The sequence below is a fragment of the Pelobates fuscus genome, chromosome 1, assembly GCF_036172605.1.
Source record: "Pelobates fuscus isolate aPelFus1 chromosome 1, aPelFus1.pri, whole genome shotgun sequence".
NCBI lineage: Eukaryota > Metazoa > Chordata > Amphibia > Anura > Pelobatidae > Pelobates > Pelobates fuscus.
The window spans coordinates 85,397,686-85,422,980 of NC_086317.1; the positions used below are offsets into that span (position 1 = coordinate 85,397,686).

Here is a 25,295-nt window from a genome sequence, read left to right on the forward strand (position 1 = left end):
CCTCTTCCATCCATAGGCACGGATTGGGCGGATGTGATGGAGTGAAACAAACGCCAGACAGAGCCCTCCAGGAGCCACAGCCCCCTCACCATGCCTGTCCAAAACACAGAAAAAGTAGCTTCACCTATTCTGCCAAGAGTAGGCACAAATCTTATCTGACCTGTCTTGAGGACAGGCAAATACTGGGGAGCTCAGGGTGGAGTGGCCCTTTATATGAGAGGAGGAGAAAGAGGGGTGGAGACTGCATTTTTTAACCTTTTCAATGCTAGTCCTGTGAGGAATTGGGAACTATATCCCATTTGACTGCTGCTTGGACTAAGCTTTAATCTAATGTTCGAACTTTATTGCAAATTCTGTTTAATTTAGAATTTCTTATTCCCTGCTCTGTTAATAGTCTGATTTCACTTCTAAATGGGAGTGAACTGAGCAGTGAGACTGGATGGGCATGATCTATAAACTAAAACGTCTTCATTGAGCTTAATTTGTTTAGATGGCAATAGTGTCCCTTTAACAATGTGCAGCATGGAGACAATTAAAATATTTAATATAGCTTTTCAATAAAGAATAGAGAATAATTACAGCTTCTTTGGCACACAGATCCTTTTCTAAATTGGCTTTCATTTCTTCTTCCCTTTCAAACACGATAGATTGCATCTTCTCTTTCACCTTACTCAAGAATGTCATGTGATCGGCTAGGAGGACCCTTAATTGGCCTATCTAATAAATAAAGATAAATTTAAAAAATAAATAAAGGCAAGAGCAGGGAATAGTTTTATATACACCACATGAGTCACACTGTAGAAATATATTCTTCTGAATAAACTCAGATTAGCAAGGTTGGCACACTGCACATATACACATGCATTATATACACATAGGATGCATGATAGTAAACCGTGAATTATGGAAAATAATGCCATTGAAGACTACTGGAAACATCATAATAAACTACAAGACCACCGGCTCCACATTCTTCTGAGATTATCACTCTGGCAATCTCAGGCAAATCCAAAGCTGCTCAAATAGGATTCTTCTTATTACAATGCTTTTCCATGAGGAAATGTCACTGTGTTCTGTGTCATCATGATGCCAAACATTAAGATTTTACCTTTTCTAAAGTCTTTAGTAAGAATTGCCTCTAGTGGCTGTCTGATTGATTGCCATCTGCTAAACTCACGACTGACTGACAGATGTAAAGCATCTGGGCATCAATACCACTACATGTAGTGGTAGTGGCCTTTGTACATACAGTGTCTCTTTAAAGCTCAATTGTATAATTCAAAAGGTTTATCACCAGAAGCAAAAGATCAGTCACAAAACCATAGAAACCAAATAAATATATATATTTAAGGATTCAGCAGGACTAGAAATTGCAGGCCAAAATAACCAAGTTGGAAAATTTATTTATTTTAGACTAAACTTTGCAATATTACGAGCAGTTCTCCACACTTCTTGAAAATTGTGTATTCCTGACCCTATAGTGTTAAAATCTCACTTTAGTCCCAGGGTCCCCCCACTTCTCCCCATTAAAAAGAAAACACTTTTATTCCAGAGCTCGTGGGTCTGCCGGCGCTGCCTCCGCCTTATCAAACAGACATCAGAATTGACAATTTTAGCCAATCCAATGCTTTACCATAGGAAAGCATTAGGTGGTATTACGTATGCGCAGCAAAAGCTGCGTCAATCAGAATCTCCTCATAGAGATGCTATGAATTAATGCATCTCTACGAGGAATGTTCAGAGTCTCCCTGCTTGGAGATGCTGAACTTCAGTGCTGCACACTGACACTGTGCAGCACTGACCAATGGAGCACCTGTAGTGGCTGTATGAGTGACTGCCACTGGAGATGTTTCTAGGCAGCAATATAAATACTCCATTTTCTCTGAAAAGCCAGTGTTTACATTAAAAAGCTTGCAGGGACAAGCAGTAGAAACGGACTATAGTGTCCCTTTAAAAACAAATTAGAAAGGACACTATAGGCATCCAGACCACTTCACACAACAATTTACATTGCAGGGTTCAGTTCAAAGAAAGGGGCAGCTCACCAAGTCCGTATTGACCATTTGTTTTATCTCATGCAACATCTCAGCAAACTCCGTTATGGAAGAGAACTGGGTCTTATCCAATTCCTGGAATATAAAAAGAGACTATGTTAATGGTGAATGGAATCCACATAAGGGTTTAGAGGAGTATTTTTCAGAACTGTCCACAAGACCCAGAAAAATACAATCTGTTTTTTTCATTTTGACACTTGTGGTTCGGTACGGAGAAAAGGTTTAAAAGAAGACGGCTTTAGAGTTCTAAATCCACGTGTTACACACACTAGAGCATAGATGTCTCTCGGCCTAACTTGCATGACATAAGGAGATATTCAGTTCATCAAAAACACATTTTTTTGCGGTTTAGGTGTTCTAAGATTAGTGCTTACTAGGAATGCAGCAAAATTAAAATTATAGGCCGAAACTGAAACCAAAAATTCAGGATGCCCTTGGCCGAAAACCGAAACTGACTTTTTTTATAGGCCAAAAATGAAACCAAAAATTCAGGATGCTCTTGAACGAAACCAAATTTTTCCCCCCCAAATGATTTTCAAAACGTTTTTTCCTATCATTTTATTCATATTAGACTTTTTAATTAATTTAATTCATCTAATATGAAAAACTTTCCTTCTCCCTTCTCTTATAGTGCTCCCCCCCCAATCTTCCTCCCCCTTCCCCTTTTTTTTTAGTGTTCTTTTCTCCCCCCCTCCCCGTCCCATAGTGTTCTTTTCTCCCCCCTCCCCTGTCCCATAGTGTTCTTTTCTCCCCCCATCCCTGTCCCATAGTGTTCTTTTCTCCCCCCTCCCCTGTCCCATAGTTTTCTTTTCTCCCCCTCCCATAGTTTTCTTTTCTCCCCCCTCCCCTGTCCCATAGTGTTCTTTTCTCCCCCCTCCCCTGTCCCATAGTGTTCTTTTCTCCCTCCTCCCCTGTCCCATAGTGTTCTTTTCTCCCTCCTCCCCTGTCCCATAGTGTTCTTTTCTCCCTCCTCCCCTGTCCCATAGTGTTCTTTTCTCCCTCCTCCCCTGTCCCATAGTGTTCTTTTCTCCCTCCTCCCCTGTCCCATAGTGTTCTTTTCACCCTCCTCCCCTGTCCCATAGTGTTCTTTTCACCCTCCTCCCCTGTCCCATAGTGTTCTTTTCTCCCTCCTCCCCTGTCCCATAGTGTTCTTTTCTCCCTCCTCCCCTGTCCCATAGTGTTCTTTTCTCCCTCCTCCCCTGTCCCATAGTGTTGTTTTCCCCTCAAAAGTGAGGGTAAATGTCTGTCCGTCTTATGGAGCGAATGTGAAGCTTTACTTACCTGTCTTGTAGCATGGGCCGGCAGCACAGCGCACACCGCGGTACAGGAACTTCAATTTCAGGTTCCGGTTTCCGGCGGGACTGAAAGGAAGTGCGCACTTCCTTACAGTCCCGCCGGAAACCGGAACTGAAATTGAAGTTCCTGTACAGCGGTGCGCGCTGTTAAGCCGGCCCACGCTACAAGACAGGTAAGTAATTATGGGACACTATGGGACAAGGGGAGGGAAAATGCACTATGGGATAAGGGGAGGGAAAATGCACTATGGGACAAGGGGGGGGAACACTATGGGAATGAGGGGACGGGGGAACACTATGGGAATGAGGGGACGGGGGAACACTATGGGAATGAGGGGACGGGGGAACACTATGGGAATGAGGGGACGGGGGTACACTATGGGAATGAGGGGACGGGGGTACACTATGGGAATGAGGGGACGGGGGTACACTATGGGAATGAGGGGACGGGGGTACACTATGGGAATGAGGGGACGGGGGTACACTATGGGAATGAGGGGACGGGGGTACACTATGGGAATGAGGGGACGGGGGTACACTATGGGAATGAGGGGACGGGGGTACACTATGGGAATGAGGGGACGGGGGTACACTATGGGAATGAGGGGACGGGGGTACACTATGGGAATGAGGGGACGGGGGTACACTATGGGAATGAGGGGACGGGGGTACACTATGGGAATGAGGGGACGGGGGTACACTATGGGAATGAGGGGACGGGGGTACACTATGGGAATGAGGGGACGGGGGTACACTATGGGAATGAGGGGACGGGGGTACACTATGGGAATGAGGGGACGGGGGTACACTATGGGAATGAGGGGACGGGGGTACACTATGGGAATGAGGGGACGGGGGTACACTATGGGAATGAGGGGACGGGGGTACACTATGGGAATGAGGGGACGGGGGTACACTATGGGGATGAGGGGACGGGGGAACACTATGGGATGAGGGGACGGGGGAACACTATGGGATGGGGGGACGGGGGAACACACTGGGATGGGGGGACGGGGGAACACACTGGGATGGGGGGACGGGGGAACACACTGGGATGGGGGGACGGGGGAACACACTGGGATGGGGGACGGGGGAACACACTGGGATGAGGGGACGGGGGAACACACTGGGATGAGGGGACGGGGGAACACACTGGGATGAGGGGACGGGGGAACACACTGGGATGGGGGGACGGGGGAACACACTGGGATGGGGGGACGGGGGAACACACTGGGATGGGGGGGACGGGGGAACACACTGGGATGAGGGGACGGGGGAACACATTGGGATGAGGGGACGGGGGAACACACGTGGATGAGGGGACGGGGGAACACACGTGGATGAGGGGACGGGGGAACACACGTGGATGAGGGGACGGGGGAACACACGTGGATGAGGGGACGGGGGAACACACGTGGATGAGGGGACGGGGGAACACACGTGGATGAGGGGACGGGGGAACACACGTGGATGAGGGGACGGGGGAACACACGTGGATGAGGGGACGGGGGAACACACGTGGATGAGGGGACGGGGGAACACACTGGGATGAGGGGACGGGGGAACACACTGGGATGAGGGGACGGGGGAACACACTGGGATGAGGGGACGGGGGAACACACTGGGATGAGGGGACGGGGGAACACACTGGGATGAGGGGACGGGGGAACACACTGGGATGAGGGGACGGGGGAACACACTGGGATGAGGGGACGGGGGAACACACTGGGATGAGAACACTATTGGCAAGGGGAGGAGGGGGTTAAAGAACACTATGGGACAGGGGAGAGGGTTTAAAGATCACTATGGGACAGGGGAGGGTGGGTTAAAGATCATTATGGGACAGGAGAGGGGAGTGGGTGGTAAGAAACACTATGGGACAGGGGAGAAAAAAAAAATATTCTGAATAAAAGGTCCCATAGTAAGAAACACTATGGGACAGTTTGTTCAGAATATTTTTTTTTCTGGGTTTCCTCCTCTAAAAACTAGGTGCGTCTTATGGTGTGGTGCGTCTTATGGAGCGAAAAATACGGTAATGCTGAATAACCTTTGAATTATAATGCATCGTAAATAGAAGGCTATCTTTAGATCACGCAATAATTCACTGTTTAGTAGATATACTACTAATAAAAATGTGCAAAGACAACTTGCAAAAGCTTGTGTTCTATTGTCTTAATCATATGCAAGTCCTCCCCTTCAAACCCCGCCCAGACTTTCTGTGGCTGTCCAATCACAGACTTCCCAATACAGCAAAATGAGAAGTCTTTGCAAGGCAGTTGCTCTGGACAATTCTCGGTCTCTTGGGTTTCCACGTCTTGTGGCTATATTTTCAAGTGCTTTTGTACCTCTCTGCACTCTCTTTTCTCTATCTTTTAGCATTTCTAGGGACATGCAGATACCCCTGTTGTGGTAAGACTTTGAGGTACTGATTCTATTTTACACTAAGCTTAATAAGCACTTGCTAGACAAGTGGGATTAACACTAGCCATCTATACTTACTTTATTACTTATATCCACCGGTTTCAATTCTTCTGGTTGATTCTCTCTCCCTGAAGTAGCAGGATTTAGTTTTGAGGACTTTTTAGGAGTATCTAGGTTTTTTCCTATTTTATATATTTATTTAATCTCCTACTCTTTATTGGCCATCTCCATGATGGCACTATTCACAGTCAATAGCTGGCTATTTTTAATATATTTTACGTGTTTGCACTCACTTTTATTTGCTGTCCTCATTTTTAACATGATTCCTCAAGGTTATTTCAGATATTGTATCCTATCCCCGAATACTATATTTCTGGACCAACGCTTGCTGGATCATGATTAGCTCACACTCATTGTCTATTAAACATGTTGCACCTTGATTCACTAAACATCATTTATACCGTTCTTTGCTAAAATAAGTCTACACTCTACCTACTTACTGCAGTGGTAGAAGTAGCACAGGTCTGTGTTGAAGAGTCTTTTTGTTCCAACGGTCTTAGAGATGCACCATTATTTTGCCATTCCTGGAGCTGACTGGAGAGAATTTGGATCACAATTGAACTGCTCTCTAATCGATTAATCAGTTCCTCTCGCGATGTCTCACACAGCGAGCTCCGGGAAAAGCTGGAAACGGTGGAACAGAAAATAAATTAATCCCTAAAATGCAGCAAAAATTCAGACAGTAGAAAAAGAACAAAAATTAAAACAGACAAAACTGCAGAACCTACTTCCAAAGAAGGGAGTCTGTCTCTGAGGCACAGTCTTTTCCAGAACAATGCTGCGAGGTGTTAACACTCTTGTTGAGCAACATAATGGGTGTAGTCCATGTAGCATTACTTGATTGTGTTATTGGTGTTATGGATGTCCCACATTCCAGTGGAGAGCTCTCTAAAGTTGGAACAGGTTTGCTGCATGTGCTTATACTGGACACTGGAACACTGTGCAATGTTTGATGTAGCTGCATTATTGGAGGAGTACAGCTGTGTCTTGCATTAGTGGAGGGGTACAGATCCATACCTCCTCCGTTCTCCTTGAATGCAGAACTATTAGCATTTAATAATGGCCAAAGCGGTCTACAGAGATGAGGTGTGTCAGTCTTATCAACAGCAGTTACAGAAATGTAATCATGGTCACAATGTTTTACAGATCGTGCTTTCAAACCACTCGCTGTCGATGAAACTGGATCTGGAATATGGTCTTCCATAAGAGAAGCATAAACGTCTGTAAATTCATTACTGTATATGTCATGGTCAGCTAGCATTTCCGCTGTCTGAAGAAAGCAGCTATCCGAAGACAAGCCCTTGCAAGTCGACTCTGCTACAGTGTTCTGCTCTGCATTCTTGCTTGTTACTGTGAAATTTACAAAATTAGATTTGTCGGTCATATTCTCAGGATCCAAAGTTATGGAGATTTTTGAAGGATCATCATCTTGGTCATTAGGAATTTTATCCATATCCGGAGGCTTATCAGTTAGACTTTCAGGTGAAAAACATGAAACACACTGTGTCAAGATTTGGTACAGTTCAGTTTCAGATTGCAACAAATCTGGAAGTTCAAAAGTCTCATTGAAAAAAACATTGTTTGACTCAAACAGGAGCATCTCTTCATCTGTAGCAATTACATTACTTTCTCCCGGGCAGGGCGACACAGTGGCTTGTTTAAACATCTGCTCTGTTCTAACATGAAGAACGGGTTCAATTTCATATGTGCCATCAGCTAGACCATCGTGCAACTTGTCAGAGTCAACTATTAACTCAAGTTCCTCAGCAATTGAGGGACACTCATTTGTTGATAGAGATGGGCACAGATTTACAGGACTCGTTTCTACAGAGGGGCTATCACAGATTTTACCATGTGTACATAGATTAGGATGGTCGCTGACGGACATACTAAGTAAATCATCAGACACCTTTAAAGATTGACTTGTATGGTTTGAAGTAACTAAATTTTCGTTTTCTGGGGCAAATGATTCACAAGTATGGTTTACAATATGTAATGTTCTGCTCTGATCTTCTTCCATCACAGGTACATCAACTCTGGAAACAGTTGTAAGATATTCATTCCTATTAGCTAAACATTCCTTAATGTAAAGTACTGATGAGTGAACAGCATCATTTTGAAGCTTATCGGTTTTAGATTCAGGATTCCCTAAGTCTTGGCTTTCTTCAAGTTCCAGTTTAGTAGAAGTCTTCACTTCCATTGACCTGTTAGCTTTTACATCAGGAACAGGAAGTGCTTTCATTTCAGATGAAGAAGATACATTCTCTGAGAGTTGCAGATTTGGGCTAGGCTGACTGGAATGCTCTTTACTTGCCAGATTAGAAGTAGGGGCTTCTAGATTACATTTTTCAAATCGGGACTCAAAAAGAGAACATGGCAATAGTTTATTAGTCTTCCTTTTTATACAGTCTGTCGAAGTAACCAAAGAGTCATTACAAACATTGACAGGAGTACTTGTACTGTATGAAGATTCCTATGTAAAAACAAACAAAAAATAAAACATAATGGATGTCACACAATGAGAAAAAATAAATATATATCACAATAAAAAACAAACAAACCATGATTCACATTGTAGGAAGTAGGAAACATATTCATAATAAATTCATCATAAAATCGATTTTCCTTAAAACATGGTATTGTAGAATATGAGACTCACTTCAGGATAATTTGTAAATTAAATAGAATTTGTAGTAAAGGAAGTGTAAACATTAAATCTCACTTCACAGGAAAGGTTTAGGAAGGCAGTGCAAGTCACATGCAGGGAGGTGCGACTAGGGTGCACAAAGTAACTCCTAAATGGAAGAGAATTGAGCAGTGAGATGGCACTGACACTCTTACTCTTAACGGCTCCTCAAAAGTATTATGGGAGCCGTTAATAATTATATACTGCCTGGATTTCATTATAGGGCATTATAGTAGCGCGTCTTAGTAGGCATCTTTAAGCCCCATTAATACCCTCCATCAGGCCATAGGGGACTGTGCCACTCATTGAGTCTCTGAATGGTATTACTGTGTTACAGAGGGCTCCCCATGCTTTATTATTGTTTTAAATGATTGTATTAATAGGAAGAAAAATTGGCTGTTGGATACAGTTGTCACTTTAATCTGGTCTGTTTTCACGTAGCAGGATAGGTTTTAGACTTTAAAAGATAGCAGCTGCTGGTAAAATCAGCAAGGTTAGAACCCAGGTGGTAACTAGTTTTTAATAGCCTTTATTAGATTTTATTTTGTAATCTCTGTTGAGAATAGAGAGGAGACTAGCATTAAAGATAGCATCACAGAGTAAACTCTGAAAAAGTATGAATAAATGTAGTTTGCATGCAATTTCGCTTTATGAATCAGCAGAACAAGTATCGGCTTTACCTTTAAATGTTGACTGGAAGCATGAAGACTGGATGCTTTCTGGGAAGAAGATCTTGTAATCCTTTGTTCAGATGAAGCAACATGAGGAGCTGTAACATCCTCAAGGGATGTTCGTTCATCAGCTACATGATGTGTCTAACAGGAAGAATTATTTTAGTGTTATGTGAGAAAAAAACAAAAAACTCACGAGCAAGGTTCCCATCTAAATCTATTAAAAGACAGGCATATCCTGATTAACCTGGAGTCTAGTTGAATCTCATATGGGCAGAGGTTCCAAGTCTTCATAAAAATATTTCAGGCTAAGTGTTTTGAATGTGAAGAGGGGAGCTAACTATTTGTTCGTACTGCCACTTACGATCTGGGAAAATGTATTAAAGGACCACTCTAGGCACCCAGACGACTTCAGCTTAATGAAGTGGTCTGGGTGCCAGGTACCTCTAGGATTAACCCTTTTTTTTATAAACATAGCAGTTTCAGAGAAACTGCTATGTTTATAATGAGGGTTAATCCAGCCTCCTAATCCTCTAGTGGCTGTCTCACTGACAGCCGCTAGAGGCGCTTGCGTGATTCTCACTGTGAAAATCACAGTGAGAGCACGCAAGCGTCCATAGGAAAGCATTATGAATGCTTTCCTATGCGACCGGCTGAATGCGAGCGCGGCTCCTGCCGCGCATGCGCATTCAGCCGATGACGTCGCGATCAAGATGGAGAGGAGGAGGAAAGCTCCCCGCCCGGCGCTGGAAAAAGAGGTAAGTTTAACCCCTTCCTCTCTCCAGAGCCTGGCGGGAGGGGGTCCCTGAGGGTGGGGGCACCCTCAGGGTACTCTAGTGCCAGGAAAACGAGTATGTTTTCCTGGCACTAGAGTGGTCCTTTAAGCATTTGTTTTTTGTGTTCTTGCCTAAAAATAACAATTGCGAAATACCTAAGAAAATGTATAGTTGTGGGAAAAGTCTGATTTTTACTATTTTGTTACCAACAAACTGGACTTTAGAATTATGTAAATAGTTATTTTTTTCCCCAGGTGATGTGCCAGAATTACAGATGTAAAACAAATATAGTGGCAGGAAAGCATCCCATGGGTCCAATCTTCCCCTCTCCTTTGAAATACTAATTTTTAAAACTTTTATACATAACCCCCAAAGCAGTTCCTACATTTTTTTATATATATCTTTTGAGTATGTTGGAATTTAGGTTCTATCTTTATGACAAACCTATTGTTGCTTTATATAACCCTGTCATACAGTATATTTTGAACCCATATGAACAGCACAGCATGAATAATTACGGTTTTAATTGACTTTTCCCATTCTTAAATGGTATAGTCCAGAGGTAGGCAACTTTCCGCATTCCAGATGTGGACAACATCGCCATTGATGCTGTGTCAGCATTATTGCTATAATAGCATAATGGGAGATGTAGCCCATAACATCTGGAGTGCCAAAAGGTTGCAGACACTTGTTATATTCTTTACCTTTAAATGTAGATTGCTTTCAAAAGCATGATGGCTGGATATTTTCTTAGAAGAAGATCGAGTAATCCTTTGGTCGGGTGTAGCAATATTTAGAGCTGTAAGGTCCTGCAATGGTGGTCGTGCAACAGATTTATGATGATCCTAAAAATTTTAATTGTTTGTGGGTGAAACAGGAGAAAAAAAAAAAAAAAAAAAAAGGTATGATGTATCAATATCATATATAGCTTCTAATTGTGTTGACATTTGAATGATTATTTATGATATACTCAAACTTAACACTGCTGCTTTATAGGACACGGTCATTGAGTATACACATCGCAGCATGACTAGGTTTGCATGGATTTTTCATATTCGGAATGTGCAGAACTGGTACAAGCTTTACCTTTAAATGTTGATTGCTTTCAAAAGCAGAATGGCTGAATATTTTCTTGGCAGAAGATCGTGTAATCCTTTGGTCAGGTGTAGCAATATTAAGAGCAGTAAGGTCCTGCAGTGGTGTTCGTTCAACAGATTTACGAGGAGTCTAATAAAAAGAAGAATTGTTTGGGTGATGAGACAAGAGGGGAAAAATATTTATGGTGTATCAGTTTTATTTATAACTTCTAACTGTTTTGAAATTTGTATTCTTTCTTTTTGCGTACAGTTGTTACAATAAAGCATGTGTTTTTCCGTAGCACAAAATAAATTTAATACATGTGTCTACTCCGCAAAAGGTTTTGTGTACAAAAGAGAGGTGGGAGAAAAAAGTTGGGTCAGCCACCGGGGCAGGAAAGCAGAGATCTAACATCTTATTCGAGTCTCTGACCTGAGCCGTCAATTATTCCATAAAAGTAGGTGTATAACTATATCTAAAGTAGGGGTTTTCCGGTCTCAGCTAGCTTTGGACTAGGGCACGTCTAGCAGCCATCAACAATTTATGTAGGAGTTTTTGTTCTGTTTTTGTACAGCCATCTTATGGCCTAGATAACAGGAAGACCCATGGGTCCAACTTCACCCTTCTTTGAAATATCCCTGCGAATAGGTCCCCAAGTTTTCTACAAAAAAGGTCTATACTTTCAAGCATTCCCACCACATATGAATGTTTGTGTCTCGGTGACCATATCTCCACCATATATCCAATTTGTGGAATTGCCTGATGCTTGTTGGAATCTCTGCAAGGTGGAGCAAGTGGTCCTAACAATACATCCAGGAAGATTCACCAGAAGTATGGGCTAGGGGTTACCAGCAGAGGTGGAAGAAAAGAGTTGGGTCAGCCATCGGGGCAGGAACGCATCCCAAGGGTCCAATTTCCCCCGCTTTTGAAATACCCCCCACTAAAAAGGTCCCTAATTTCCCTACAAAAGGCATTCCCACCACATATGAATATATATATATATGCCTCTGTGACCACATCCCTGCCAGCAACGGTTGTCTGGTATCTTTTGTAGAAGATATAGTTTGACTGGGGTAGTATACCAACGAAACATTGTCTTGTAGGTCTGTTCTTGTAACGTAACACATATTGAAGTGTTTTTTTTCTTCTTAGCTTCCCAAATGTCTTTCCAGTCTGTTCATTGCTAGGTCAGTATAGGGCAACTTGCCCCACCCTAAAGTACTAAAGCTTATAGGAGTATATAGTGAGGTGATTAAGACTCTTTGGAAGGATTCATTAAAGCACATCCTTTCATAGAACACCAGCTGCTTATGTGCCCCTTCCTTAATATGTTTTTGATTTACAAAGTTTCTTAATTGAATATATTTGAAGACGTCAGCGGGCTTTAATGCTCTTCTACCTGCTAATTCTTCTACCCTCATATAGATGCTCTTCTACCCTCATATAGATGGCATATTCTTTGTAGCCTTGTATGTTATATACCTTTAAAATCATGGTCTCTCATCCCCGGGGGGAAAAGCCCTATTCCTCAGAAATGGAATCATACAGGAAAGGGAAGAAGTTAGAACATGTTTTTTGTATTTCAGATAAATACCTTGCCATTGCATCATTATTTAGACTATTGCATATATTAGTCAGGGACTCCCAAGTTCACACACCTTCTTTCATCAAGAGGCATATGCCAGATTGCGATCTGAGACAACTGGGAAGCTATATTTTTAAATAAATTTGGTAACCCTAAGCCACCTGCTAATTTGGGGCGATATAGAATATTGAAGGACCACTGTAGTGCCAGGAAAACAAACTCGTTTTCCTGGCACTATAGTTCCCTGTGGGTGCCCCCACCCTCAGGGTCCCACACCCGCCGGGCTGAAGGGGGAGGAAGGGGTTAAACACTCACCTTTCTCCAGCACCGGGCTCCCTCAGTGCTGGAGACTCTCTTCCTCCTTCAGACGTCATCGGCTGAATGCGCATGCGCGGCAAGAGCCGCACGCGCATTCAGCCAGTCCATAGGAAAGCATTCTCAACGCTGGACGCTGGCATCTTCTCACTGTGAAAAATCAAAGAGAGAAGCACGGAAGCGTCTCTAGCGGCTGTCAATGAGACAGCCACTAGAGGCTGGATTAACCCACTTGTAAACATAGCAGTTTCTCTGAAACTGCTATGTTTACAGCAGGCAGGCTTAATCCTAGATGGACCTGGCACCCAGACCACTTAATTGAGCTGAAGTGGTCTGGGTGCCTATAGTGGTCCTTTAAGAGACACTCTGTGTAGCTCGTTTTTCCATATAAAGGCATCTATTTATTTTTGAAGGTAGGCTAGACCCAACTTGGTGATTGGAATTGGCAGAGCTTGGAACAGAAATAACATGTAAGGGAGAATACCAATCCATGAATTAGGCTTGTCAACCTATCTTTCCATTTCTTATATCAGGGTCTTGAACATTGGACTCATTTTGGTGGTACAATGTTGAGGGGTCTGTCGTTAAATGCCTAAATATTTCATGGCTGTATGGGTAATCTGAATGTGTAGTTATCACCAATGAATGCTGTGTCTGCAGCCAAGAGATCCAGGGGTAGTGTGCTTCATGTGCCGAGATGGATCTTGTATCCCAATAGAGCACTAAATTAGTCTAATACCTCTGCTAGGGCCCCCATAGATTCTCTTGGATGTGTGAATGTGAGGAGGACATAGTCTGCATAGCCTGACACTAGAAACTGCTGGCCTCCTACTGTTACGCCATGAATATCTTCATGGTTGCGCATGGCTTGTAGTAGCAGTTCTAGGGCCAATACGAAAAGTAGTGGCAAAAGCGGAAATCCTTGCCTGGTACCATAGTTTAACTTAAAAGGCGTACTCAGAGCGCCTTACATTTTAATTTGCACCTTGACATCTGTATGCATAGACCTAATTGCCTCTGCATATGATTCCAGGAACCCTAAATGAGATAAAAGTTCAAATAGGTAAGGTCATTTAATCCTGTTTTAGGATCAATAATGCAGTTTTAGTCGCCACCTCCCTCCAAATAATGTCTACTTTGCGCCTGGTATTCAGGAACAGTTGGCTATGGGGAATAAATCCTACTTCATCTGCTTTTAAAAGGAACAGAAAAGATTTAAATCTTTCCACCAAGATTTTGGTAGGATTTTCGGGTCATGGTTTATTAACTATATAGGCCTATAATTTTCAGGCAGGGAGTAAACTTTTCCAGGCTTTGGGAGTAATACGATGTTAGCTACTGACATTTCTCGATCTGGAGGTCAACCTCCCATTAGATCATTGAACCAAGATTCCATGTGGGGTACCAAATCTTTTTGGAAGTTCTTATAGCACCCTCTGTCAAAACCATCTGGACCCAGGGCCTTATTGCCTTTCAGTAAAGATATTGCGTTCTCTATTTCTTCACACAAGATCTTGCCCTTCATGGTCCCAATGGTTTTAAGTTAAACTATGGTACCAGGCAAGGATTTCCGCTTTTGCCACTACTTTTCGTATTGACCCTAGAACTGCTACTACAAGCCATGTGCAACCATGAAGATATTCATGGCGTAACAGTAGGAGGCCAGCAGTTTCTAGTGTCAGGCTATGCAGACTATGTCCTCCTCACATCCAAGAGAGAATCTATGGGGGCCCCGGCAATTCTAATTTGGAAAATATAGCCACTCCTCCCTACCCGCAGGATCTCTTTGGGTGTGATTGTAGAGGGTGTGATAATAGTCTGTGAAGACTTGAGCAATGTCTACTTTAGACATTATCAAGGATTCATTTGCATCCTTGATCTTGATTATCTGGGGGTGTCTCTGTCTGTGCCGCAAGGTTCTGGCGAGAAGTGAGTCCATTTAAAAAATTTTGTCCCCCTAGACCAGGTGATGGACAGGGCAACGTTGTTTTAGAGCTTTTCACGAATCGACAACCTCAGTGCATAGTTTGGATTGTATCTTTATGATAAACTCAAATGTAAAAGTACTGCTTTGTATGACACTGTAATTGAGTTTACTCAGAAAAAGTATGAACATCACAACATGAATAAATAAGATTTCAATCCATATTTCCCATTCGGATTGTGCAGACTTTACCTTTAAATGTTGCTTGCTTTCAAAAGCAGAATGGCTGGATATTTTCTTGGAAGAAGATTGTGTAATCCTTTGATCAGGTGTAGCAATATTTAGAGCTGTAAGATCCTGCAGCGGCGTTCGTTCAACAGATTTATGATGAACCTAAAAATTTGAATTGTTTGGGGGGAGAGACCGAAAAAAAAAAAAAAATGTATGAGTTTCATATTTAGCTTCTTATTGTGGTGACGTTTTGAGTGTCTCTTTATGATAAGCTGAAATGTAACACTGCTGCTTTATAGGACATGGTCATTGAGTAATTATATGAGCATCACAGCATGAATAAATCAGGTTTGCATGGATTTTTCACTTTTGGAATGTGCAGAAATGGTATAGGTTTTACCTTTAAATGTTGATTGCTTTCAAAAGCATGATGGCTGGATATTTTCTTGGAAGAAGATCGTGTAATCCTTTGGTCAGGTGTAGCTATATTTAGAGCTGTAAGGTCCTGCAGGGGCGTTCGTTCAAGAGATCTAGGATGAGCCTAATAATAGGAAGAATTGTTCGGGGGTTAAGTAGAGGGGGAGAAAATGTATGATGTACCAGTTTCCTATATAGCTTCTAAATATGTTATAGATTTATGATAAACTCAAATGTAACAGTGCAGCTCTATAAGACACGGTCATTAAGTATATTTTTTAACAAGTATGACCATCACAGCATGAATTCATATGGTTTTAAAGGAGTTTTGACATATGGAATGTGCAGAAGAGTGCATTTACCTTTAGATGTTGATTGCTTTCAAAAGCATGATGGCTGGATATTTTCTTGGAAGAAGATCGTGTAATCCTTTGGTCAGGTGTAGCTATATTTAGAGCGATAAGGGGCGTTCTTTCAACAGATTTAGGAGGAGCCTAATAATAGGAAGAATTGTAGAGGACATAAAGCAAATAGAGGAGCCAGCTGCCTTCTTGAACATACACTACTGCTACTTCATTGAGAAATGGCACTCATGAACACGCCATTCCTCCACTAACCAACATAAATCCTGTACACCTACCGCCAGTAAATAGGGCACCTAATGCATGTGCATTAGGTCCCCCTGCCGGCTGGTGTCGGTGGGGGAGGAGCAGGGGCAGAGTCTGAACCAGCACCAAGGGACATCCATTCTAGAATAAAGTAAGTGGCAGAAAGGGTACAAGGTAGGGGTTGCACTACAGGGAGCTATACTACCAGGAAAAAAAAAATTTCCTGGCACTATAGTTTCCCTTTAATGTAGTTGTGCTGGTGAGTCTATTAAGTGCTGCTTCATATAATGCTGTTGAGTAAACTCAGATCAAGTATAAACATTACAGAATGAATAATCAGGTTTGCATGAATTTTTCAAATTCGCAATGTGCAGAACTGGTAAGGCTTTACCTTTAAATGTGGATTGCTTTCAAAAGCATGATGGCTCGATATTTTCTTGGAAGAAGATCGTGTAATCCTTTGATCAGGTGTAGCAATATTAAGAGCTGCAAGGTCCTGCAGTGGGGTTCGTTCAACAGATTTAAGATGAGCCTAATAATAGGAAAAGTTGTTTGGGGGTTAAGGAGAGGGGGAAATAATGTACACTGTATCGGTTTCCTATATAGCTTCTAATTGTGTTATATGGTTATGATAACCTCAAATGTAACAGTGATGATTTACAGAACACTCATTGATTATACTCAAAAAAGTATGAATATCACAGCATGAATAAATCAGGTTTACATGGAATTTTCGGAATGTGCACAACTGGTACAGGATTTACCTTTAAATGTGGATTGCTTTCAAAAGCAGAATGGCTGGATATTTTCTTGGAAGAAGATCGTGTAATTTTTTGGTCAGGTGTAGCAAAATTTAGGGCTGTAAGGTCACGCAGTGGCGTTCTTTCAACATATTTAGGATAAGCCTAACAGAAAGAAAAAAATTGGGGGTTGCAGCAGAAGAATAAAAAAAATATGCATTTGTTTGCAACCTTTCTTGCTTAAATGTAAATGTAATATCTGCAAAATAAAGACAATCTAGAATTGTTTTGCAGGGCAAGCTTAATTATTGTTGGCCCTCTTATTGTGTAAAGGATTTTTAGGTGATACATTAGCATTATACATGCAAATAATAATTTAGGCAATATAAACATTTAAGCATATACTTAACGCTATTTTCTCTTCCTCATCAATCAATATGGCAGCATTAACCAATGAGTTAGCTCCTCCTCTCACAGGATAAAGTTCAGAACACAAAATTCTTTAATTAGTATACCTAGAAGTGCTATATATATATATATATATATATATATATATATATATATATATATATATATATATATAATTATTAGCACTAGAGTCCAGAAATATTTTAAGATGTTATGGTGGTAAACCCTGCCAGCATTACCTGTGTAAAGATAACAAGTATACCAAATACTACAGAGTTTCATTAAAGTGACAGTGCTACGCAACTGGAAATATACAAACACACACAAAGAGATAACACAAAAGTACAGCAGAGTCAAAGAATATCTCAGGTACCTGCAAAGAAACTAATAATTATCATGATATATACAGTATTTAGGATTTTATATATCTACAACTAGAAACACTACGTATCGGAGAATATCAGTCAACAAAAGAAGGGACATCAAACGCAGAGTTGAGTCCCAAGAACTTCCTAGTTCTTTTAACATCTTGGTAATGTAATTTGTTTATATCCCCACCCACCCCTTATGGACAAAACTATTGGCCTGCTAAAAGAGGACCCTTTTTAACAGCTGTGAAAGACAAACTGTCTGATAGGAGCAGCTCTATTTGCATGAATTTCAGAATTCTGTTTGTTGTCATTTCTGCTGTGAGAGGAAGGGTAACACCATGGGGTAATCTTGTCATGTTGATTGATCAGGAATAAAGGATTACTCAACTTTAAATAGGTTTAAATTAAAGTGCCACAAAACAAATCTTACAAGTGGCTATACACCATAATAACAGGGTTTACACTTACTGCATTCAAGGATGGAACCTGGTTTTCGGTAGACATTTCTTTTGTTTGGGCCAACATATATTTTTGATATTAAGCTACAAAGAAGAGTAACATTATTACCTTGTGAATCACAAAACAAAAAAAATAATCTATACATCTTTTGACAACCTTGCTAGAACATGTACACGTGCACACATGTGCATGCAAGCTTGGCTTTTTTTCTAGCAGTGACGTACACCCGCAAGCGTCATGTCTACATCCTTGCCAGAGTTAATGAATTTAGAAATTATAATAAACTATAAGAAAGAAAAAAAAAAAAAAAAAGCACAATCAACAGCCAACTTTTAACAAGCTATCAGGTTATGCAAAAAATTATGAAGCTTTTTAATATGCACCTTAAAAAAAAAAAAAAAAAATATGAAACCTCACCCTGGAAGATGGGGACACTTTATTTTTGACAATGTTTATTTATACAAGATTCCCCAAGAATACTTTTGCTAATCCGCAAAGGGGTCACATTTGATCTTCAGCGTTCAGACCCATGAAACTCTGTTGTGTTTGTATACTAAACTCCAAATTATTATTATGTTATTATTTATATAGCACTTTACAGCGGGTGGACGAACAAACATGTTGTTGTAACGAAATTAAAAATCAGAGAGTGACAAAAGGTCAGCCTAAAGTAGCCAAGCTGGAGCCATAACAGAGTCTGGGTGGGAGGTTTATTTCCGGAGCAGCTGCTTTAGCCTAGTTTGAGCGATTCTGGTTTCAGTTCGGATTTTAGTGAATAAGCCCCCCAGTAACAGCCCCCAGCTGCTCTGTATTATAGCCAACTACCCACACCTGGTCACATGGCAAGGCAGCCACAGCAGGTGTTCTGCCATCTTACCCCGAGCTCTCTAAGACACCCACCATGTGACCCATGGACACCACTCCACCCCAATACACTGCCCCAGCCCACCTACCGCGCCCACTTACCGCCACTATTTAACTTCTTACACCCCAACCCTTCACCGTCAGTCAGCCCGACCCCGCCAGCCGTTCAAATCACCATCGCCAGCGGCGATTGGCTAAACGTCAACCAATCCCCGCCCGCAGACCATCTGCGTTCCAAGCCTCGTTTCCAGCGGCCAATCGGCTGCTTTGCTGAGCTTATACCATGCTGGCGGTTTGTTTACATGATGTGCTGCATTGTGGGGGTCCATGTGTGCAGTAAGGACAGACAGGGGGACCTGGAGCCGGGTATTCACAGCTCTAACAACATGGCTACCACAGCTGGAGTGTCAGATATCCATCATAGCACTAAATAGCTCTGTGTTATCCTGTAAAACCCATACCAGTCTATTCAATGGAGATATAGGCAAGATATATATATATATGTATGTATATGAGATTGCCAGGGCCACGTTTTCATGGAAACATGTTAATGCTGATGGACAAGACGGACTAATATTGGCATTTCAGGGGTTAATTGGAAAATGGATTTATAGTGAATTAATCTAATTTAATAACAGGAGTTCATGTTGTAGTTTGAAGCTGTCTGTGCAGCAAGTTGGTACATTGTATTTACAAACATTGTGTATATTACTATAGGAAATCTCAGCATATACCCAGTCTTTTTAGTTAGCCACTTAGTCACAAACCCTGGCCAACGGTCATGTTCTTTGCACTTTTCACACAAACACTGCCTTTTCAACGAGGATGATATCATCGTTATACGTTTTACTGCTCTAAAACACCAATATTTGTGTTCAGGGATATCTCACGAGTACAACAGTACTTCCAATGTACAGGTATTTGGAAAGTGTTTGGGTCAAATTTACGGCTTACAAATGTAATGCTCTGGACTTTCTGGCTGGGTTAATAAAATCACAATTATGTAAAATTAATACAAAAATATACACGTAGAATGATTATGTGTGTGTGTGTGTGTGTGTGTGTGTATATAAAAACATTTCCCCACCATAACCTATTTGTATTTTGTTTCCCAAGCCTCCATAGCAATCCAGTAACCAACCTCATGCTGATGAGTTGCATTAACAATGACGCAGCTGTCCATGAGTGGTTCACTGGCTTTGCATCTTTTCCGAAGTTGTTTCAAAGCTGTTGTATACAGGAAACAGACTCAAAGGAATCCATGTTTAAAATGTAATAAGGCAAAAATGTGATTATTTGTTAAACTAATTTGCATATGCCCACCCAGAATCCTTTGCGGTAGTAACATCACTGCATATTTGTGATTTCTGTGGGAAAAGCAAGTCTTATATGGGGGGGGTTTAGTCTGTCAGGCAGTTAACCCAATTGTGAAGGAAGGTAAGTATCCAGGCCAGGGGTTGCATGATTGTTAAGGTGTGCAATGCCATCTTAATAGCATTAAAGCCATACTTTTGCAGTGTGGCAAAACATGCACTAAAGTCATTAAGTGTTTACAATGCTTGATACTGCCATAGGAAATAAATACTCTATAATAAGGAATTACTGGATGAGGGAATCACTGTAGTAAGCAGTATTTATATGTGGCAAATCACTTCAAGAATGCTACAAGCACCATAACCGTTGCATCCTAATGTAGTGGTTATGGTACCAGGAGCGCCCTGCCACTGTCTCATTGCAATTTGGCAAACCGTTTTAAAATTGGTTTTACAATTTTCCAGTCTACTCCTGCAGGAGAAATCCAATATCACTATAGAGCAAAATAAACACCATGCTCATTAGTTGAGAGAGCTCAGTTGATGCTCTGAGCCAATAAGTGCAGTTTTGCATGACCCTGCTTTGCTCTGGAAGCTAATCAGAAGCAAGATGGGTGAGTGCTTGGCAGGACTCTGTTAAGTTGTCAAACTGCTCTAAAATAGTTGGACATGTTACACTGGGACAGTGCCATGGAACTCCTGGCCATAATCACATGCAGTTTTGACAGAAAAACAATCCTGTGAGTAATTTTTAATCCCATATTTCAAGTCTTGCAGGGAGTACTATGTCTAGTTTTACAGAGAGTATATTTTCTCTCGCTTCTGTTTTTTATAGATATGCTACAGATTGTTATTATATTCCCTAAGTGTGTGTGTGTGTGTATATATATATATATATATATATATATATATAATACCAGGGTTTACGTGTTCCGGATTCTCTTTGTATTTGCATGTACCATCATAAGTGTTTCTTTTCACTATTGGAAAATCTATGTGATTTAGCAATCTCTGTGAACATGTTTAGGCTGATGTGTTTTCGTACTCATCACCCTCTCTCACAAATTGCTACATTCTGATTTACAAACTGTTGCATGTGTACATTTTTACATAAACTGTTTAATGGACTCAATAGTTACTATTTGAACTTTTATTTAGACTAATTAGTTGAATTGATTATTTAAATGGACTCTTTATTTAAATGGACTCTTTATTTAAATGGACTCTTTATTACATACAGTTGGTATATATTTTTTCTGTTTACCATTGTCTATTCACAACTGCATCTTGTGTTTTAAAATATATTGTGAAGTGCCACTATTTACTTACTCTTGGGTTTATGTCAGGTTTATTATCTGAGGTATCTTTTATATTGTTGTTTCAGTAGATGGTTTTGCTTGGTTTCCCTATGCACTGATTTCAGAGCATTATTTAATAGATAACCCCCATTCCCTAACTTTAGTTAGTTATTAATGTTTACTTTCATTCCATTTTTCCTTTTTTACAGAAATTAAAATTACTTGTAAGATAGCATTTGTTGTGTATTTTGTAGTGAATATATGTAAGTTAATCTAATTTTTCTGTGAGCTTTTACACTTACCTTGGTCCCACTAGGACCTCTATTCCAAGATCATTGAAGTAGAAGTTCCTATATTCGTATTAGTAATATTAATATTCTAATGCCTTCTACTTTCGTGATATCGGTGAAGAGCGTCAATTCATAGACACCTGGGGTCTCAAGTATGTGTCAAAGTGTTTGAAAATGGTTGACAAATGACGGTGGGATAGTTACAAAACTGCTACCGTAGTGAACATTCTGAAAGTGCCCCCTTAATAAGCTTTAAGGATAACATGGTATGTAAGGTTACAGTTGATGACATTTAAGTTATTATAATATACTGATATATGCCAGTCATAGAGCAGTGCAAACAATGTATCCTATTAAAAAGGAAAAGCTGAAGACCACAAAAATTTTTATTTGTAAAACAAAACCAGCAAATATCTCTTTACTGTGGCATTAAACAGATTTTTACAAAGAGGACACTTACAAATACATAACAGGTGCTAAAAACAAAAGTTCTGTAGACATACAAGGATGCCACATAAAAATGGGTTTAACACTGACAATATAGCTCTTTAAATCTTTAAAGGGATCCTATAGTGCCAGGAAAACAAACCCGTTTTCCTGGCTCCTGGAGTGCTGAAGGGGTTAAAACCCCTTCAGCCACTTACCTGAATCCAGTGCCGATATCCCTCGGCACTGGGTCAGGCTTCTCCCCCGCTGCGTAAGCCGCACGTGCATTAGACCTTACCATAGGAAAGCATTATTCAAAGCTTTCCTATGGGGAAAATCTGATGCTGGAGGTCCTCATGCAGAGCGTGAGGACACACAGAGTCAGATAACTGACCAAAAGTCCATTTGCATTCTGGAAGCCCTCTAGTGGCTGTCTGTTAGACAGAGGGCAGACTTAGAGCTGCAATTTAAACATTGCAGTACTAAGTGCAAAAGGGTCACAGCACCCAGACTACTTCAAATAACTAATGTGGTCTGGGTGCCTACAATGTCCCTTTAATGTGCACTTGTCAACACAATTTCATTTATATTGATGGAGCGTTCAGTAGGTTTAATAAGAGTCCAACTCATCGGTCATTACAATTTCAGTGTGTTATAGGCAATACCTTTCACCCCCTTTTCACCTGATTGCAGCTAAAATTTTTAGAATAATATAAATTATGAGCTATTTAGAGAATCAAAACTGCTCTAGAATTGTGCTTTAGAAATGTGTTAATGACAGGGTCTGTTTCATGTATAAAAACATACATTGTGCTAACAAAATCACTAGTAAAAATAAAAGCATCCCTTTAGGGTCCTTTTGCCTAGTTCTATATATCGCCTCCCCCGCCCCTGATTGTGCCATAATATAAAGGCTTTTATATATTGAATCAATGCTTACCTATGGGGGCTTACACATCATGTGAACAAGTTTCTCTCGATCAGTGCTGCGGCAGTGCCTCTAATCGTCTAGTGGCCGTCAGTCTGACAATGTAAACAGCTGTTTGAAGAAAAAAAAAAAAAAACAGGACCACTGCACCCAGAACACTTCATTGAGATGAAGTGGCCTGGGTGACTGCAAGGGTCCTTTAATAGGAAACACGTAACTCAGATTTCTACCAAAAAGCTATATATTTAGCTCCACTCTTGGCTATCTGGAATTGATCCCTATGCTTTGTAGCATATGTGCACATCTGCTGTAGTTTATAGAATTCTTTATACAACATATACATTTTAAATCTATAAGTGCTAACAATAAAGTGAACCTATTGTTTACAAAATGTGTGGACAACAAGGTCCAATTAAGTAAATCCCCAGGTGGCAGAGCTACAACTCCCATTATGCTTTGCTAATTACCACCACTTGGTTCTACATATTTGCATTTAAAAAAAAATTATAAAGAAAACTCTCTAAATTGAATTATATACAATGTTTGGCCAAATTTGAAATACCGTAAACATTTTTTCAATCACTAAGGTGACTTTTACCATTATTGCACCAAAACAGAAGGATAAGCAGCAACCACTTTTAACTAGCAGGAATGAGAATAAATTTCATGTTGAATAATAAAGTATGACAGGAAGCATTAATTTAGCCTACCTTAGGTGTCAACATGAACACAAAATATGATGTGAGCACCTCTTTAGAGTTAAAAAAACAAACAACAAAAAACAAACAATCAGAAGATGTATAAGCCCTTTGGGGTTTACTTGTAAAATCCCAAATTATCCCAATTAAAGGAACACTAAAAGCCCCATCACCGCTACAGCTTACACATTCCCCACTTAAGAAGTCAAGTCATTCTGGAATGGTTTGCCTTGATACTTGTGGTTCGCTGGTTGCTGCTCCACTACTTCCTATGGAGATCATGAAGTTCATAATCGCTGCAAGACTTAGCTTAGCGACGAGAGCTTCTGGCACTCCTTATTGGGTAGGGGAGGCCAGGGCCGCCACCAGAAGTTTTGGGGCCCCTAACTCAGCTCAGGGTCTGGGGCTCGCCTCCAAATACCGCCCACAGGAATACAGACACAAACACACACACTGCTACAAAAGGACACAGATACATACTAACAGACACACATACTGAGACATACACACAGGCATACATAGTGAGAGACAGACAGATACTAACATACATACAGACACACATGCATGAGGACATAAAGACACATACATACAGTGGTGTATCCTGGTTTTGTGCTGCCCTAGGCAGGACAAAACTCAGGCGCCCCCCTCCCACCCACGCCACCCTCACCCAACCCTCCCCCCCCCCACCCGCGCCACCCCCACCGAACCCTTCCCCCGCCCCGCCTTCTAAATACACACACACACACATTCACTGACAAATACGCATACACTAGGTAACAGAAACACACTCACTAGCAGACACACACACAGTCTAACAGACACACACACAGTCTAACAGACACACACTTACAGACACACACACTGACATACACACACACTAACACACACACACACACATACAGACATACACACACACACATACAGACATACACACACACACACACATACAGACATACACACACACACTAACAGACACACACACAGACACACTAACAGACATACACACACTAACAGACATACACACACACAAACTAACAGACACACACACAGACCCACTAACAGACATACACACACTTACAGACATACACTTACAGACATACACACACACACACACACACTAACAGACATACACACACACACTAACAGACATACACAGACATACAAACACACTCAATCACTCACATATTTAATACATTTTTTTTTTTTTAATTTAACCCCCCCAGCCTCCTTACCTTTGGGAAAGCTGGGGGGGGGATATCTGTCTCCCTGGTGGTCCAGTGGCTGCTGGGAAGTGCGGGTAGGTGGGCGGCCGGCGAGGGAGCACTTCCTCTGAGCGGTCTGCTCAGCTCCCTCGCGCGCCGCAGAGTGATGCTGGGAGGC

The 25,295-nt window shown here is 41.3% G+C and overlaps 1 protein-coding gene across 1 annotated transcript in view; it reads right to left on the reverse strand.

Moving 5' to 3' along the window:
- Positions 1–18,143, reverse strand: part of SPAG5 (sperm associated antigen 5) — a 40,941-nt gene extending 22,798 nt beyond the window's left edge. The window contains exons 1-13 of the mRNA XM_063444242.1: positions 18,108–18,143; positions 16,885–17,025; positions 16,512–16,652; positions 15,875–16,006; positions 15,496–15,636; positions 15,117–15,257; positions 11,050–11,190; positions 10,668–10,808; positions 9,197–9,331; positions 6,559–8,303; positions 6,271–6,454; positions 2,046–2,129; positions 580–717 (exon numbers count right to left, since the gene is read on the reverse strand). Coding sequence (XP_063300312.1) covers positions 580–717; positions 2,046–2,129; positions 6,271–6,454; positions 6,559–8,303; positions 9,197–9,331; positions 10,668–10,808; positions 11,050–11,190; positions 15,117–15,257; positions 15,496–15,636; positions 15,875–16,006; positions 16,512–16,652; positions 16,885–17,025; positions 18,108–18,143 — 3,300 coding nt within the window. The remainder of the gene's footprint in view (positions 1–579; positions 718–2,045; positions 2,130–6,270; positions 6,455–6,558; positions 8,304–9,196; positions 9,332–10,667; positions 10,809–11,049; positions 11,191–15,116; positions 15,258–15,495; positions 15,637–15,874; positions 16,007–16,511; positions 16,653–16,884; positions 17,026–18,107) is intronic.
- Positions 18,144–25,295: the final 7,152 nt, after the last annotated feature.